The sequence below is a fragment of the Salvelinus fontinalis genome, chromosome 34, assembly GCF_029448725.1.
Source record: "Salvelinus fontinalis isolate EN_2023a chromosome 34, ASM2944872v1, whole genome shotgun sequence".
Classification (NCBI taxonomy): domain Eukaryota; kingdom Metazoa; phylum Chordata; class Actinopteri; order Salmoniformes; family Salmonidae; genus Salvelinus; species Salvelinus fontinalis.
In genome coordinates, this window is record NC_074698.1 from 31161472 (window position 1) to 31177663 (window position 16192).

The 16192-nt window shown below is 47.8% G+C and overlaps 1 protein-coding gene across 2 annotated transcripts in view; it reads left to right on the plus strand.

Annotated features, from left to right (window-relative positions):
* Positions 1 to 3551: 3551 nt before the first annotated feature.
* The window catches only part of LOC129833728 (casein kinase I-like), a 75471-nt gene continuing 62830 nt past the window's right edge, over positions 3552 to 16192 (plus strand). Inside the window, exon 1 of one of the 2 annotated variants that reach the window (XM_055898509.1) lies at positions 3552 to 4099. In XM_055898509.1, the coding sequence (XP_055754484.1) occupies positions 4024 to 4099 (76 nt within the window). In that variant the 5' untranslated portion in view covers positions 3552 to 4023. The remainder of the gene's footprint in view (positions 4100 to 16192) is intronic. The other variant, XM_055898508.1, reaches the window with a different exon arrangement.

Below are 16192 nucleotides of genomic sequence, written 5' to 3' on the forward strand. Positions count from 1 at the left end.
ATATACACGGGGTACCAGTACCAAGGCGTAGATATGTACATATAAGTAGGGATAAAGTGAGTAGGAAAGAGGATAGATAGTAAACAGTAGCAGCAGCGTATGTGATGAGTCAAAAGAGTTGGTGTTAAAAGGGTCAACGCATAGATTTTTTAAAATTGTTTTTTTCATTTAACTAGGCAAGTCAGTTATTAAGAACAAATTCTTATTTACAATGACAGCCTACCCCGGCCAAATCCAGACAACGCTGGGCCAAATGTTTTTGTTTTTTAAATGCACACGTAACCTAAGTGGTAGTGGGTGTGGGTTCACATTGAGACCAATTTGTGTTTCCTTTGTAACACTTGTTTGTGTGTTTCTTATTTTGTAACTCTTCTCTTGAACCAGGAAGTGTTGCTGTGTGGAACAGGCTGACAGGATGTTGTTATTCAAATGATTCTGTAGTGTTTATTGCCTTTCTTGTTTTAACCAGATACACAGGCTGGGGGTTACACACAGGGTGTGCGTCCCAAATGGCACCACATTCCATATAGTACATTACTTTTGACCTAAAGTAGTGCACTATTTAGACTATGATAGGGTTCCATTAGGGTTACACAAACAGGGAATCCGGTTTCACCTGGTTTTACAGGCCATCTCTCCGTTTCCTTGTCATCCCATGCCTAAAGACACACCTTTTTTTTTTGTTTTTTTTATTTAACCTTTATTTAACCAGGTAGGCAAATTGAGAACACGTTCTCATTTACAATTGCGACCTGGCCAAGATAAAGCAAAGCAGTTCGACACATACAACAACACATAGTTACACATGGAGTAAAACAAACATATAGTCAATAATACAGTGAAAAAAATAAGTCTATGTACAATGTGAGCAAGTGAGGTGAGATAAGGGAGGTGAAGGCAAACAGATATATGTATAAATAAATAAAAATATAAAAAGGCCATGGAGGCGAAGTGAGTACAACACAGCAAGTAAAATAAAAACTAAAAAAACACTGGAATGGTTGGTTTGCATTGGAAGAAAGTGCAAAGTAGAGACAGAAATAATGCGGTGCAAAGGAGCAAAATAAATTAATAAATAAATACAGTAGGTAAAGAGGTAGTTGTTTGGGCTAAATTGTAGATGGGTTATGTACAGGTGCAGTAATCTATGAGCTGCTCTGACAGCTGGTGCTTAAAGCTAGTGAGGGAGATAGGTGTTTCCAGTTTCAGAGATTTTTGTAGTTCGTTCCAGTCATTGGCAGCAGAGAACTGGAAGGAGAGGCGTCCAAAGGAAGAATTGGTTTTGGGGGTGACTAGAGAGATATACCTGCTGGAGCGCGTGCTACAGGTAGGTGCTGCTATGGTGACCAGCGAGCTGAGATAAGGGGGGACTTTACCTAGCAGGGTCTTGTAGATGACCTGGAACCAGTGGGTTTGGCGACGAGTATGAAGCGAGGGCCAGCCAACGAGAGTGTACAGGTCGCAGTGGTGGGTAGTATATGGGGCTTTGGTGACAAAACGGATGGCACTGTGATAGACTGCATCCAATTTATTGAGTAGGGTTTTGGAGGCTATTTTGTAAATGACATCACCGAAGTCGAGGATTGGTAGGATGGTCAGTTTTACAAGGGTATGTTTGGCAGCATGAGTAAAGGATGTTTTGTTGCGGAATAGGAAGCCAATTCTAGATTTGACTTTGGATTGGAGATGTTTGATGTGGGTCTGGAAGGAGAGTTTACAGTCTAACCAGACACCTAGGTATTTGTAGTTGTCCACATATTCTGTCCAAAGTAGTGATGTTGGACAGGCGGGCAGGAGCAGGCAGCGATCGGTTGAAGAGCATGCATTTGGTTTTACTTGTATTTAAGAGCAGTTGGAGGCCACGGAAGGAGAGTTGTATGGCATTGAAGCTCGCCTGGAGGGTTGTTAACACAGTGTCAAAAGAAGGGCCAGAAGTATACAGAATAGTGTCGTCTGCGTAGAGGTGGATCAGAGAATCACCAGCAGCAAGAGCGACATCATTGATGTAAACAGAGAAGAGAGTCGGTCCAAGAATTGAACCCTGTGGCACCCCCATAGAGACTGCCAGAGGCCCGGACAACAGACCCTCCGATTTGACACACTGAACTCTATCAGAGAAGTAGTTGGTGAACCAGGCGAGGCAATCATTAGAGAAACCAAGGCTGTCGAGTCTGCCAATGAGAATGTGGTGATTGACAGAGTCAAAAGCCTTGGCCAGGTCAATGAATACGGCTGCACAGTATTGTTTCCTATCGATGGCGGTTACGATATCGTTTATGACCTTGAGCGTGGCTGAGGTGCACCCATGACCAGCTCTGAAACCAGATTGCATAGCGGAGAAGGTGTGGTGTGATTCGAAATGGTCGGTAATCTGTTTGTTGACTTGGCTTTCGAAGACCTTAGAAAGGCAGGGTAGGATAGATATAGGTCTGTAGCAGTTAGGGTCAAGGGTGTCCCCCCCTTTGAAGAGGGGGATAACCGCAGCTGCTTTCCAATCTTTGGGGATCTCAGACGACACGAAAGAGAGGTTGAAGAGGCTAGTAATAGGGGTGGCAACAATTTCAGCAGATAGTTTTAGAAAGAAAGGGTCCAGATTATCTAGCCCGGCTGATTTGTAAGGGTCCAGATTTTGCAGCTCATTAAGAACATCAGCTGACTGTATTTGGGAGAAAGAGAAATGGGGAAGGCTTGGGCGAGTAGCAGAGGGGAGGGCAGTGCTGTTGTCCGGGGTAGGGGTAGCCCGGTGGAAAGCATGGCCAGCCGTAGAAAAATGCTTATTGAAATTCTCAATTATAGTGGATTTGTCGGTGGTGACAGTGTTTCCTATCTTCAGAGCGGTTGGAAGCTGGGAGGAGGTGTTCTTATTCTCCATGGACTTTACGGTGTCCCAGAACTTTTTTGAATTTGTGTTGCAGGAAGCAAATTTCTGCTTGAAAAAGCTAGCCTTGGCTGTTCTAACTGCCTGTGTATATTGGTTTCTGGCTTCCCTGAAAAGTTGCATATCACGGGGGCTGTTCGATGCTAATGCAGAACGCCATAGGATGTTTTTCTGTTGGTTAAGGGCAGTCAGGTCAGGAGAGAACCAAGGGCTATATCTGTTCCTGGTTCTAAATTTCTTGAATGGGGCGTGCTTATTCAAGATATTCTAGACTCCCTGATTGATCAACATGTCCTTTTTAATGTTTACAAAGAGGTGAGATTGAGATTATTTGTTTTAAATTATATATTTGTCTTATTTCTTATGTAGGCCTACTATTACACAATGTTGATTAATTAAATAAATAAAAAATAACTGTAGATTGATGTGTGTCTCAACATACTGTGCAATAATTTCCTCTCAACATTAAAGCTTGTTGAAGAGGTTATTAAAAGCAACAAACACACTGTGAACATGACAGTTAGATAATACTGATGCTAGCTTTTACATGTCATGCTGGACAAAGGAAATTGATTCAACCCTGGCTTTGTTGTTATTGTGTCAAGGCAAGCCCTTCCCAGCCCCCCTCCCCCATGCCAGATATTTGCCACCGCCAGCCGTTGCTAAGGGAAGTGACGACACCGACGTACAACAGATTGCTGAACAGCGAGAAGTCGCAAATTGGCTACATGGAAAAAGCCAGACGCAGAGACAGTGGTGAAAGAACATAGCAAAATACAAGGGCAACGTTTTCAAAATCTATCTTCATCTTCGGAAAAGCAAGTCGGGATGATATCGAAAATAGCAAGAGCATAAACTACACACGTTAACCTTCAAAACAAACCCAGTATTATGATTTTATGACGTTAGGATTGTTTTAAAACGAGAGGTGAAAGATAGCTTGTTGGATTGTAGCTAGGGACAGTGTTACTATATCCGGATAGATAGAGAGACTACGGGAAGCAGAAAGAAGAGAGAGAAAAATAAACCGTTTCTGGAAATAATTTTGTCTTTAAAAAAATATTTGGACTAAAACTTTCTTGGGCTTTTGCCTGAAACATTTTTTGTGGATTTTGAGCTAGCTTGCTAGCTATAAATTGTCAATCATGGAATTGAGAGTGGGAAACCGATACAGACTGGGCAGAAAAATTGGAAGTGGTTCGTTTGGAGATATTTATTTGGGTAAGTTTCTAATATAAAACAGTTAATAGTATTTATTTTCTCATCTGTTATTTTAGCTTTTTTTTTTATAGCAAGCTTACATGGCATTTGCTAGCTGGCTAACACGTCAACTGTAGACTCGATAAAACGTCAGCTGTTCAGTTTTTGTTTTAGCCAGCTGATTCTAGCTAACGTTAGAACAAATTGTCCCGTTTGAATGTAACTATCACTTCAATGCGCAGATATATTTGTCAGAGTATATCTGTGAGATACTACACACGTCAATTGTTCTTGTTGGTGATATAACCACCTTCGTTGGGTGATCATAACCACTAGCTAAGCCAGCTGGAAAGGTTTTGAGTCCAATGTTGTCGACCTTTTGTCAAGCTACAGACATGCGTTTGGTTGTGCAGAAGTCAACCAGGAAGCGGTCTGTCTGTAACAATAAGCTAAGTACCAAAGCTGAATATAGTGTCTCTAAATTTCCAACTCACGATCTGCCAGATGCAATGGCTGACTTGACATATTGTATTGACTGATCTCTCAACACGTTCACCACCGGTATTATAATATAACTGTGTCTCATGCGATACAATTTGATTTGATTCAGTTCAGTCCCTGTTGATAACGTTAACGCGATGGAACTGCATGGAACACTATTTTCACTGGAGTGTTGTTGTACTAGCTACCTACTCCAATCCCTACTGACTGTAGTCGCAACTAGTGGTCAGATTGGACATGTTATGACATGTTCTGGTGGTTTGTATGTACTGTATGGATGAAAGTGCTGCTGCTCATCCCTTTCGACTCTCAGCTGAGATCAAACTGGCCTCAGATCCGGGTGGATAGGGGTCCATGCATTTTATTTGATAATGTCTTACCAACTTGTTAGGCATTACAAACTGTCTGTGGCTTAACCTAGATAACATGATGGATGGTATTTTGTCTGTTTGTCATTGATTATTTTCCTTCATTCAGCTTCAGCTGATTCATTGGGGGTGAGATAGAGCAAGGTCATGTTTGTGACACAGAAACTGATGCAGTCCTGTGTGTGTGTGTGTGTGTGTGTGTGTGTGTGTGTGTGTGTGTGTGTGTGTGTGTGTGTGTGTGTGTGTGTGTGTGTGTGTGTGTGTGTGTGTGTCCAACTTCCATCAGGGTAGGTTGTGCTGAGGGCTCATACCCTCACTTACCTCATATTGTTTTACTTGTAAACAACAACTGGGCTAGACCTAGTTGGATCACTTGTTACTCTGGTTTTAACAACACCACAAACCAAACTAGATTAAAAAGGACAACATTATTGTTCAATAATAAACATTTTCTTTTGCAAAGTGTTTTGTTACGGTGTGCACTACTGAATACGCCTCCTAGCCATGTCTTATTTCTCTGAAAGGACTGGATAATTAGCTATATTAATGACTCCACCACCTTGCCCACTGACAGGCTTCAGGGCCTATCCAATTCTTTCTGCCCCAGGCTACATGGCAAATGTGTAGGAGGCTAGGGGGGCGATTTGGAAACAGCCAGCAGTGTAGAAGGCTAGGGGTAGAGCCAGCAGTGTAGAAGGCTAGGGGTAGAGCCAGCAGTGTAGGAGGCTAGGGGTAGAGCCAGCAGTGTAGAAGGCTAGGGGTAGAGCCAGCAGTGTAGGAGGCTAGGGGTAGAGCCAGCAGTGTAGGAGGCTAGGGGTAGAGCCAGCAGTGTAGGAGGCTAGGGTTAGAGCCAGCAGTGTAGGAGGCTAGGGTTAGAGCCAGCAGTGTAGGAGGCTAGGGTTAGAGCCAGCAGTGTAGGAGGCTAGGGTTAGAGCCAGCAGTGTAGGAGGCTAGGGGTAGAGCCAGCAGTGTAGGAGGCTAGGGGTAGAGCCAGCAGTGTAGGAGGCTAGGGGTAGAGCCAGCAGTTTAGGAGGCTAGGGGTAGAGCCAGCAGTGTAGGAGGCTAGGGGTAGAGCCAGCAGTGTAGGAGGCTAGGGGTAGAGCCAGCAGTGTAGGAGACTAGGGGTAGAGCCAGCAGTGTAGGAGACTAGGGGTAGAGCCAGCAGTGTAGGAGGCTAGGGGTAGAGCCAGCAGTGTAGGAGGCTAGGGGTAGAGCCAGCAGTGTAGGAGGCTAGGGGTAGAGCCAGCAGTGTAGGAGGCTAGGGGTAGAGCCAGCAGTGTAGGAGGCTAGGGGTAGAGCCAGCAGTGTAGGAGGCTAGGGGTAGAGCCAGCAGTGTAGGAGGCTAGGGGTAGAGCCAGCAGTGTAGGAGGCTAGGGGTAGAGCCAGCAGTGTAGGAGGCTAGGGGTAGAGCCAGCAGTGTAGGAGGCTAGGGGTAGAGCCAGCAGTGTAGGAGGCTAGGGGTAGAGCCAGCAGTGTAGGAGGCTAGGGGTAGAGCCAGCAGTGTAGGAGGCTAGGGGTAGAGCCAGCAGTGTAGGAGGCTAGGGGTAGAGCCAGCAGTGTAGGAGGCTAGGGGTAGAGCCAGCAGTGTAGGAGGCTAGGGGTAGAGCCAGCAGTGTAGGAGGCTAGGGGTAGAGCCAGCAGTGTAGGAGGCTAGGGGTAGAGCCAGCAGTGTAGGAGGCTAGGGTTAGAGCCAGCAGTGTAGGAGGCTAGGGTTAGAGCCAGCAGTGTAGGAGGCTAGGGTTAGAGCCAGCAGTGTAGGAGGCTAGGGTTAGAGCCAGCAGTGTAGGAGGCTAGGGGTAGAGCCAGCAGTGTAGGAGGCTAGGGGTAGAGCCAGCAGTGTAGGAGGCTAGGGGTAGAGCCAGCAGTGTAGGAGGCTAGGGGTAGAGCCAGCAGTGTAGGAGGCTAGGGGTAGAGCCAGCAGTGTAGGAGGCTAGGGTTAGAGCCAGCAGTGTAGGAGGCTAGGGTTAGAGCCAGCAGTGTAGGAGGCTAGGGGTAGAGCCAGCAGTGTAGGAGGCTAGGGGTAGAGCCAGCAGTGTAGGAGGCTAGGGGTAGAGCCAGCAGTGTAGGAGGCTAGGGGTAGAGCCAGCAGTGTAGGAGGCTAGGGGTAGAGCCAGCAGTGTAGGAGGCTAGGGGTAGAGCCAGCAGTGTAGGAGGCTAGGGGTAGAGCCAGCAGTGTAGGAGGCTAGGGGTAGAGCCAGCAGTGTAGGAGACTAGGGGTAGAGCCAGCAGTGTAGGAGGCTAGGGGTCAGCCAGCAGTGTAGGAGGCTAGGGGTAGAGCCAGCAGTGTAGGAGGCTAGGGGTAGAGCCAGCAGTGTAGGAGGCTAGGGGTAGAGCCAGCAGTGTAGGAGGCTAGGGGTAGAGCCAGCAGTGTAGGAGGCTAGGGGTAGAGCCAGCAGTGTAGGAGGCTAGGGGTAGAGCCAGCAGTGTAGGAGGCTAGGGGTAGAGCCAGCAGTGTAGGAGGCTAGGGGTCAGCCAGCAGTGTAGGAGGCTAGGGGTAGAGCCAGCAGTGTAGGAGGCTAGGGGTCAATGTGTTGTAGGAGCAGGGGCTCTATTGTTCTGGAACCAGTGTTGGCGGAGCAGGGGCTCTATTGTTCTGGAACCAGTGTTGGAGGAGCAAGGGCTCTATTGTTCTGGAACCAGTGTTGGAGGAGCAAGGGCTCTATTGTTCCGGAACCAGTGTTGGAGGAGCAGGGGCTCTATTGTTCCGGAACCAGTGTTGGAGGAGCAGGGGCTCTATTGTTCCGGAACCAGTGTTGGAGGAGCAAGGGCTCTTTTGTTCTGGAACCAGTGTTGGAGGAGCAGGGGCTCTATTGTTCTGGAACCAGTGTTGGAGGAGCAAGGGCTCTTTTGTTCTGGAACCAGTGTTGGAGGAGCAGGGGCTCTATTGTCCTGGTGTTGTCCTAGACTAGTGTATGCTGGTGGACTTTGTCTGGTGTTGTCCTCTCAGTCTCTGGTGGGGTGTTGTGCTGGGTGTGAATATATACAGAACCACCACTGTCTTTGAGACAAACTAGACTTGCTGTGGTTTGAGTTGTCTAATAATGGTTTCCCTCTGTGTTCAGGTTGGAGTCGGAACAGTGTCTGGTCTCCCGAGTGGCGCGGTGGTCTAAGACACTGCATCGCAGTACTAGTTGTGCCACTAGAAATTCTGGGTTCGAGTCCAGGCTTTGTCACAGTCGGCCGCAACCAGGAGACCCATGGGGCGGCGCACAATTGGCCTTGCGTCGCCCGGGTTTGGGGAGGGTTTTGCCGGCAGGGATGTCCTTGTCCCATCGCGCACTAGCAACTCCTGTGGCTGGCTGGTTGGAGTGCACGCTGACACGTGCCAGGTGTACGTGTTTCCTCCGACACATTGGTGCGGCTGGCTTCCGGGTTAAGTGGGCATTGTGTCAAGAAGCAGTGCGGCTTGGTTGGGTTGTGTTTCCGAGGACGCACGGCTCTCGACCTTCGCCTCTCCCGAGTCCCTGCGGGAGTTGCAGCGATGGGATAAGACTGTAACTACCAATTGGATACAATGAAATTGGGGAGAAGAAGGGGTAAAAAAACAAAACAGTGTCTGTCCTCTGTGTTCAGGTTTGGGGTTGTGTTCGTTAGGGCACAAAGCAAGCATTTGTTATTGGACAGCTACAGATAGAACCTCCTAGTTTCGCCTAATTTTCTAACGCTTTGTCCTTCGTGCCAACTGAACAAGACCCAGGTTGTGTTGTTCTGCTGGAGACAGACTGTCGTCTCCAGTGTGTCTGTCAGGACTGCTGGTGTCTTGTGTAGGTCCCCACCATTACCTAGTTAGATAGTACGGCCGTAATGTGCTCTGTTGCAGAGCGACGCAGAACAATGTTAACACTGGTGTGTTGGTGTCAGTGACTGAGTCCTGACTCACGGTGCTTCCCAAATCCACATTTCACACTATTCCCTATATTGTCCACTACTTTTGACCACAGCTCTATGGGCCCTGTTCAAAAGTAGTGCTCTATATAGGGAATATAGTTAAATATGGGACGTGGCCTGTCTCACATTGATGAGAGGAAGCCACTCTAGACTATAGAGAAACACCCCTGGTCTTTAATAAGGGCGTAGGCAGCCTGGCAGCTCACACACACAGAAGTGATGTACAACCTGTGGCGACGTGAGCGATCTCTTTATTGCATGTTTGTACAGTGCAGCCCTGTTGGTAGATTAGCTGCTCTCACAGCAACAGCTGGACCTGTGGAGAAGCCAGCCTACGTGCTGCTTACAATGTGTTGCTGTCAGGTGTGTTTTCTTGGTAGAGGTCTGAATTTCACTCCCTCTTGTGTAGCGTTGTAAAATTCAGGTAATTTCCCCAAAATTGCCTTATTCCATCATCAGCTTCCAGGAATCTTCCAACTAGATTCAGAACGCTTCACCTGAGTTCTGACGCTCTCAGCCTTCACCCGAGTTCTGACGCTCTCAGCCTTCACCCGAGCTCTGACGCTCTCAGCCTTCACCCGAGCTCTGACGCTCTCAGCCTTCACCCGAGCTCTGACGCTCTAAATTCTGAACTTGAAAGAAATCAAATAGTTTACTTTTCCTTAACTAGTTGACCCTTTAGTTGGGGTCAGAATGGAAGACCTGGCCCTTACCTAATTCACACACAACATTCCTTTTCCCTGTGAGAACTGTGTGTGTGTCTCTTTGTGTCTTTCATGTTGTAACAGACCACTCCACCAAAGCCTCTGTTGTGAGATGTATGTGATGTAATGATGTAGCAGGGTGCGTCCCAAATGGGCCCCCTATTCCCTATGTAGTGCGCTACTATTGACCAGGGCCTACATAGGGAATAGGGTGCCATTTGTGGACACAGAGGAGGGCAGAACAGAGATGTCCTTGGAGCCAGAGAGTTATTGTTACAGCCAGCTGCTCTTAATGCCCTGTTCAGACACAACTACCTGCTCCATCGCCGTTGGCTGAGTCCCAAATGGCCCCCTGTATGGTCAAAAGCAGTGCACTATTTAGGGGAAAGGGTGCCATTTGGGACTAAACTAATAAGTATCCTGTTCAATGCTTGTTTTCTCCCCTATAACCCCTGTAGCTGTTTGCTTTCCTGTGTATGTAGAAGATGGATGGAAGGCCGCTCACTCTGGTTCACTTCATACAATGGTGTAATAATGTTCTGTCCCCCGTGTGTGTGTGTGTGTGTGTGTGTCTCTGACTCTGTGTGTGTGTGTGTGTGTCTCTGACTGTGTGAGTGTGTGTGTGTGTCTCTGACTGTGTGTGTGTGTGTTGAGGTAATCATGGTTTTGAACACAGCTGGAATCTCTTAAGGGTCTCGGTAGCGTGCTGTGTTCTGTGTTCCTGGTCCTGTAAAGACCCGGTGCGTGTGTGTGTGTGTTGTCATGGGCAACGAGACGTGAGGATGAGGTCAGTGTTTGGCCTGTGATTGGAGAACTGGGATGTAGTTCAACAGGGTGAAACCTTCTCAACAGTTGCATCCCAAAGGACACCCTATTCCCTATTTAGTGCACTACTTTTAATGGTTCTTGTCAAAAGTGGTGCACTATATAGGGAATAGGGTGCACCCAACATTGCAGCTGTGCAGAAATGTACTATACTGGTCAACCCCCCCCAAAAATACATTTGATATTATTTTGGTCCTCTCTGTATGTGTTGTGGGAAGCTGTCCAGGAAGTGTATTAAGACAAGCTCGAACGTATGTTCTCCGCGATGATTCCATTGGCTTACACTAGGTGGAGGCTGTATCACCCAACCAGATTGTAACTGGATTAGATGAGGGCTGGCTAAAACCAGCCAGTGAATTAGGGCCAACTGGGCTGCCTAATGACAAGCAGTTTGTAAGTTTTGGTTTGGGCTGGCTGGCCTTTCGGCATAGCCTCCCGAGTGGCACAGCTGTCTAAGACACTGCATCTCAGTGCAAGAGGCGTCACTGCAGTACCTGGTTCGAAGCCAGGCTGCATCACATCCCGGCCGTGATTGGGAGTCCCATAGGGCGGAGCACAATTGGTCCTGCGTCGTCCTGGTTTGGCCGGGGTAGGCCGTCATTGTAAAATAAGAGTTGGTTCTTAACTGACTTGCCTAGTTACATAAATAAAGGCATTGATCATCTATCTGTTTTAGGTTATGTAAAAAGTATTATAAAAAACGATGTATATCACCTTTCTCCTGAGAAACAAGAATAAGTGGTCTGGGTCATGAATAAGACTAGGAGTTGTTGGTTTTGTGACAGGTTACCTTGAAAATGGCCTATGTAATATTTGTCTGTGTCAGGATGTTGTCCCAGCCCTAGTGTTGGCTGTAGAGCCCAGTCTATCTGCATGTGTCAGGATGCTGTCCCAGCCCTAGTGTTGGCTGTAGAGCCCAGTCTATCTGCATGTGTCAGGATGCTGTCCCAGCCCTAGTGTTGGCTGTAGAGCCCAGTCTTTCTGCATGTGTCAGGATGCTGTCCCAGCCCTAGTGTTGGCTGTAGAGCCCAGTCTATCTGCATGTGTCAGGATGCTGTCCCAGCCCTAGTGTTGGCTGTAGAGCCCAGTCTATCTGCATGTGTCAGGATGCTGTCCCAGCCCTAGTGTTGGCTGTAGAGCCCAGTCTATCTGCATGTGTCAGGATGTTGTCCCAGCCCTAGTGTTGGCTGTAGAGCCCAGTCTATCTGCATGTGTCAGGATGCTGTCCCAGCCCTAGTGTTGGCTGTAGAGCCCAGTCTATCTGCATGTGTTAGGCTTTGGCTAGTGGCAACCAATCAACTCAGCTGGGACACCAACCAATAGAGAGCAGAGAACTCAGCTGGGACACCAACCAACCAATAGAGAGCAGTGTACTCAGCTGGGACACCAACCAACCAATAGAGAGCAGTGTACTCAGCTGGGACACCAACCAACCAATAGAGAGCAGTGTACTCAGCTGGGACACCAACCAACCAATAGAGAGCAGTGTACTCAGCTGGGACACCAACCAACCAATAGAGAGCAGTGTACTCAGCTGGGACACCAACCAACCAATAGAGAGCAGTGTACTCCGCTGGGACACCAGTGTTTAGAAACTCCTGACAGAAATGCTAACAGTCATCCATCTCTCTCCCCCCAGTCCCTCCACTACTAACATAATGTGTTGTTAAGAGACCTTTAAAACGCTGTTGCAACATTACCTCCTAGTCTGTAAATCTAGTGACTAAACGGTGTTACACAAAGTCACACGGTGTGTTCATCTACTTAAAGGACTTCTGTAAAGTAGTGCGAGCTCTTCACTCCCGGGGAAGCTGACCTGTTGTGCCTCTACTCTGAGAGTTGGGAATGTGTTTGTGTGCCAGCATTGAGGCTGGTGGGTGTTTTGCACTCGAGTTCTGGTCTCCAAGGTTTTACACCAGGTCTGGGATCTGTGTTGGTACATAGCTATGTTCCAAGGTTTTACACCAGGTCTGGGATCTGTGTTGGTACATAGCTATGTTCCAAGGTTTTACACCAGGTCTGGGATCTGTGTTGGTACATAGCTATGTTCCAAGGTTTTACACCAGGTCTGGGATCTGTGTTGGTACATAGCTATGTTCCAAGGTTTTACACCAGGTCTGGGATCTGTGTTGGTACATAGCTATGTTCCAAGGTTTTACACCAGGTCTGGGATCTGTGTTGGTACATAGCTATGTTCCAAGGTTTTACACCAGGTCTGGGATCTGTGTTGGTACATAGCTATACTCCAAGGTTTTACATCAGGTCTGGGATCTGTGTTGGTACATAGCTATACTCCAAGGTTTTACACCAGGTCTGGGATCTGTGTTGGTACATAGCTATGTTCCAAGGTTTTACATCAGATCTGGGATCTGTGTTGGTACATAGCTATGTTCCAAGGTTTTACACCAGGTCTGGGATCTGTGTTGGTACATAGCTATGTTCCAAGGTTTTAGACCAGGTCTGGGATCTGTGTTGGTACATAGCTATACTCCAAGGTTTTACACCAGGTCTGGGATCTGTGTTGGTACATAGCTATGTTCCAAGGGTTTACATCAGATCTGGGATCTGTGTTAGCTATGGTGTGTTTCAACAGGTGTGTACTGTACATGCCAGTGTTTTGCTCTGGGGCTTGGGCTGGACTGATCAATACCACATGCTTGTCCCCAGCCCCCCACCTCCAAGTTCTGTGCAATTGAACAACACAGCCCTTGAACAACACCTGCCAAGAAAGAGATGAGCTTAAAGTCTCTGTTTTCCTGACCAGACCAGAGGTCTATAATCACCAGGTGGTTTATCTCGTCCTGACCAGACCAGAGGTCTATAATCACCACCGGGTGGTTTATCTCCTCCTGACCAGAGATCTATTATCACCACCAGGTGGTTTATCTCCTCCTGACCAGACCAGAGGTCTATAATCACCACCGGGTGGTATATCTCCTCCTGACCAGAGGTCTATAATCACCACCAGGTGGTATATCTCCTCCTGACCAGAGGTCTATAATCACCACCGGGTGGTTTATCTCCTCCTGACCAGAGGTCTATAATCACCACCGGGTGGTTTATCTCCTCCTGACCAGAGGTCTATAATCACCACCGGGTGGTTTATCTCCTCCTGACCAGAGGTCTATAATCACCACCAGGTGGTATATCTCCTCCTGACCAGACCAGAGGTCTATAATCACCACCGGGTGGTATATCTCCTCCTGACCAGACCAGAGGTCTATAATCACCACCGGGTGGTTTATCTCCTCCTGACCAGAGGTCTATAATCACCACCGGGTGGTTTATCTCCTCCTGACCAGAGGTCTATAATCACCACCGGGTGGTTTATCTCCTCCTGACCAGAGGTCTATAATCACCACCAGGTGGTTTATCTCCTCCTGACCAGAGGTCTATAATCACCACCAGGTGGTTTATCTCCTGACCAGACCAGAGGTCTATAATCACCAGGTGGTTTATCTCCTGACCAGACCAGAGGTCTATAATCACCAGGTGGTTTATCTCCTGACCAGACCAGAGGTCTATAATCACCAGCAGGTGGTTTATCTCGTCCTGACCAGACCAGAGGTCTATAATCACCACCAGGTGGTTTATCTCCTCCTGACCAGAGGTCTATAATCACCAGGTGGTTTATCTCCTCCTGACCAGACCAGAGGTCTATAATCACCAGGTGGTTTATCTCCTCCTGACCAGAGGTCTATAATCACCACCAGGTGGTTTATCTCCTCCTGACCAGACCAGAGGTCTACAATCACCAGGTGGTTTATCTCCTCCTGACCAGACCAGAGGTCTATAATCACCAGGTGGTTTATCTCCTCCTGACCAGACCAGAGGTCTATAATCACCACCAGGTGGTATATCTCCTCCTGACCAGAGGTCTATAATCACCACCGGGTGGTTTATCTCTTCCTGACCAGAGATCTATAATCACCACCGGGTGGTTTATCTCCTCCTGACCAGAGATCTATTATCACCACCGGGTGGTTTATCTCCTGACCAGACCAGAGGTCTATAATCACCACCAGGTGGTTTATCTCCTGACCAGACCAGAGGTCTATAATCACCAGGTGGTATATCTCCTCCTGACCAGAGGTCTATAATCACCAGGTGGTTTATCTCCTCCTGACCAGAGGTCTATAGTCACCAGGTGGTTTATCTCCTCCTGACCAGAGGTCTATAGTCACCAGGTGGTATATCTCCTCCTGACCAGAGGTCTATAGTCACCAGGTGGTTTATCTCCTCCTGACCAGAGGTCTATAATCACCAGGTGGTATATCTCCTCCTGACCAGAGGTCTATAGTCACCAGGTGGTTTATCTCCTCCTGACCAGACCAGAGGTCTATAATCACCAGGTGGTTTATCTCCTCCTGACCAGACCAGAGGTCTATAGTCACCACCAGGTGGTTTATCTCCTCCTGACCAGACCAGAGGTCTATAGTCACCAGGTGGTTTAGACCTCTCTCCCTATAGGTCTATAGTCACCAGGTGGTTTAGACCTCTCTCCCTATAGGTCTATAGTCACCAGGTGGTTTAGACCTCTCTCCCTATAGGTCTATAGTCACCAGGAATTCACTCTCATTGTATTCATATTATCCAATTGAAGAAGTTTAGCAAAGTTAAAAATCTATCATGCTAATCTTTGACAATAACCTAGTTAAGTAGTTATTTTAACTTTGAGAAGTGGCCAATATTTACAAGACGTTGATGCAGTTTTAGTGTGTTTGTGTACAAAGTGTTCAATGTTTGGACACGTGGTGTTTTTACTAGACTGACGTTGGAGATCCCCTCCCTCTCCTCACTCTGATAGCATAACATGACATATAGGCTCTGATTACCACCCTGCCCTGTGGATCTCTGTTCCTTTACGCATGGATGACATGATTGCAGATAGTCTATCCAGCCCCCCCCCCCCCCCCCCCCGACTGAGGCCCAGAACAGTGAGAGATAAGCGGGGACAGGGAAGAGACTAGGGGGGTTGGGGGATAAATAAGGGCCAGCTGCCTCCAGGCTATGAAGAGAGAAGAAAGGGAGGAAGGGAGAGAGGAGGAGAGAGACTGTTGATCTGGCTGATGAAAGCTCTACTTTCTACACTTCTTGAAATAAGCAGCTCAGTGTTGAGAAATAAGAGGGGTTTTGTTAGCCAGTCAATTGGTGTAACACTTCTGTCCATTTCACACAGGGAAACAAATGACAAACTGTCATACCAGCTTCAGTTACCCTCAACACACTCCATCTCCTCCTCTGTCCTTCTCGCCCCTCTCTGTCCTTCTCTCTGTCCTTCTCTCCCCTCTCTGTTCTTCTCTCTGTCCTTCTCTCCCCTCTCTGTCCTTCTCTCTGTCCTTCTCTCCCCCCTCTGTCCTTCTCTCCCCCTCTGTCCTTCTCTCCCCCTCTGTCCTTCTCTCCCCTCTCTGTCCTTCTCTCTGTCCTTCTCTCCCCTCTCTGTCCTTCTCTGTCCTCTCTATCCAGCTCTCCTCTTCCCTCCACTCCATCATATTACACCACCAGCAGGAACCCATTATATTACACACCACCACCCCCACAGCAGGAACCCATTATATTACACACCACCACAGCAGGAACCCATTATATTACACACCACCACAGCAGGAACCCATTATATTACACACCACCACCAGCAGGAACCCATTATATTACACACCACCACCACCACAGCAGGAACCCATTATATTACACACCACCACCACCACCACAGCAGGAACCCATTATATTACACACCACCACCACCACCACAGCAGGAACCCATTATATTACACACCACCACAGCAGGAACCCATTATATTACACACCACCACAGCAGGAACCCATTA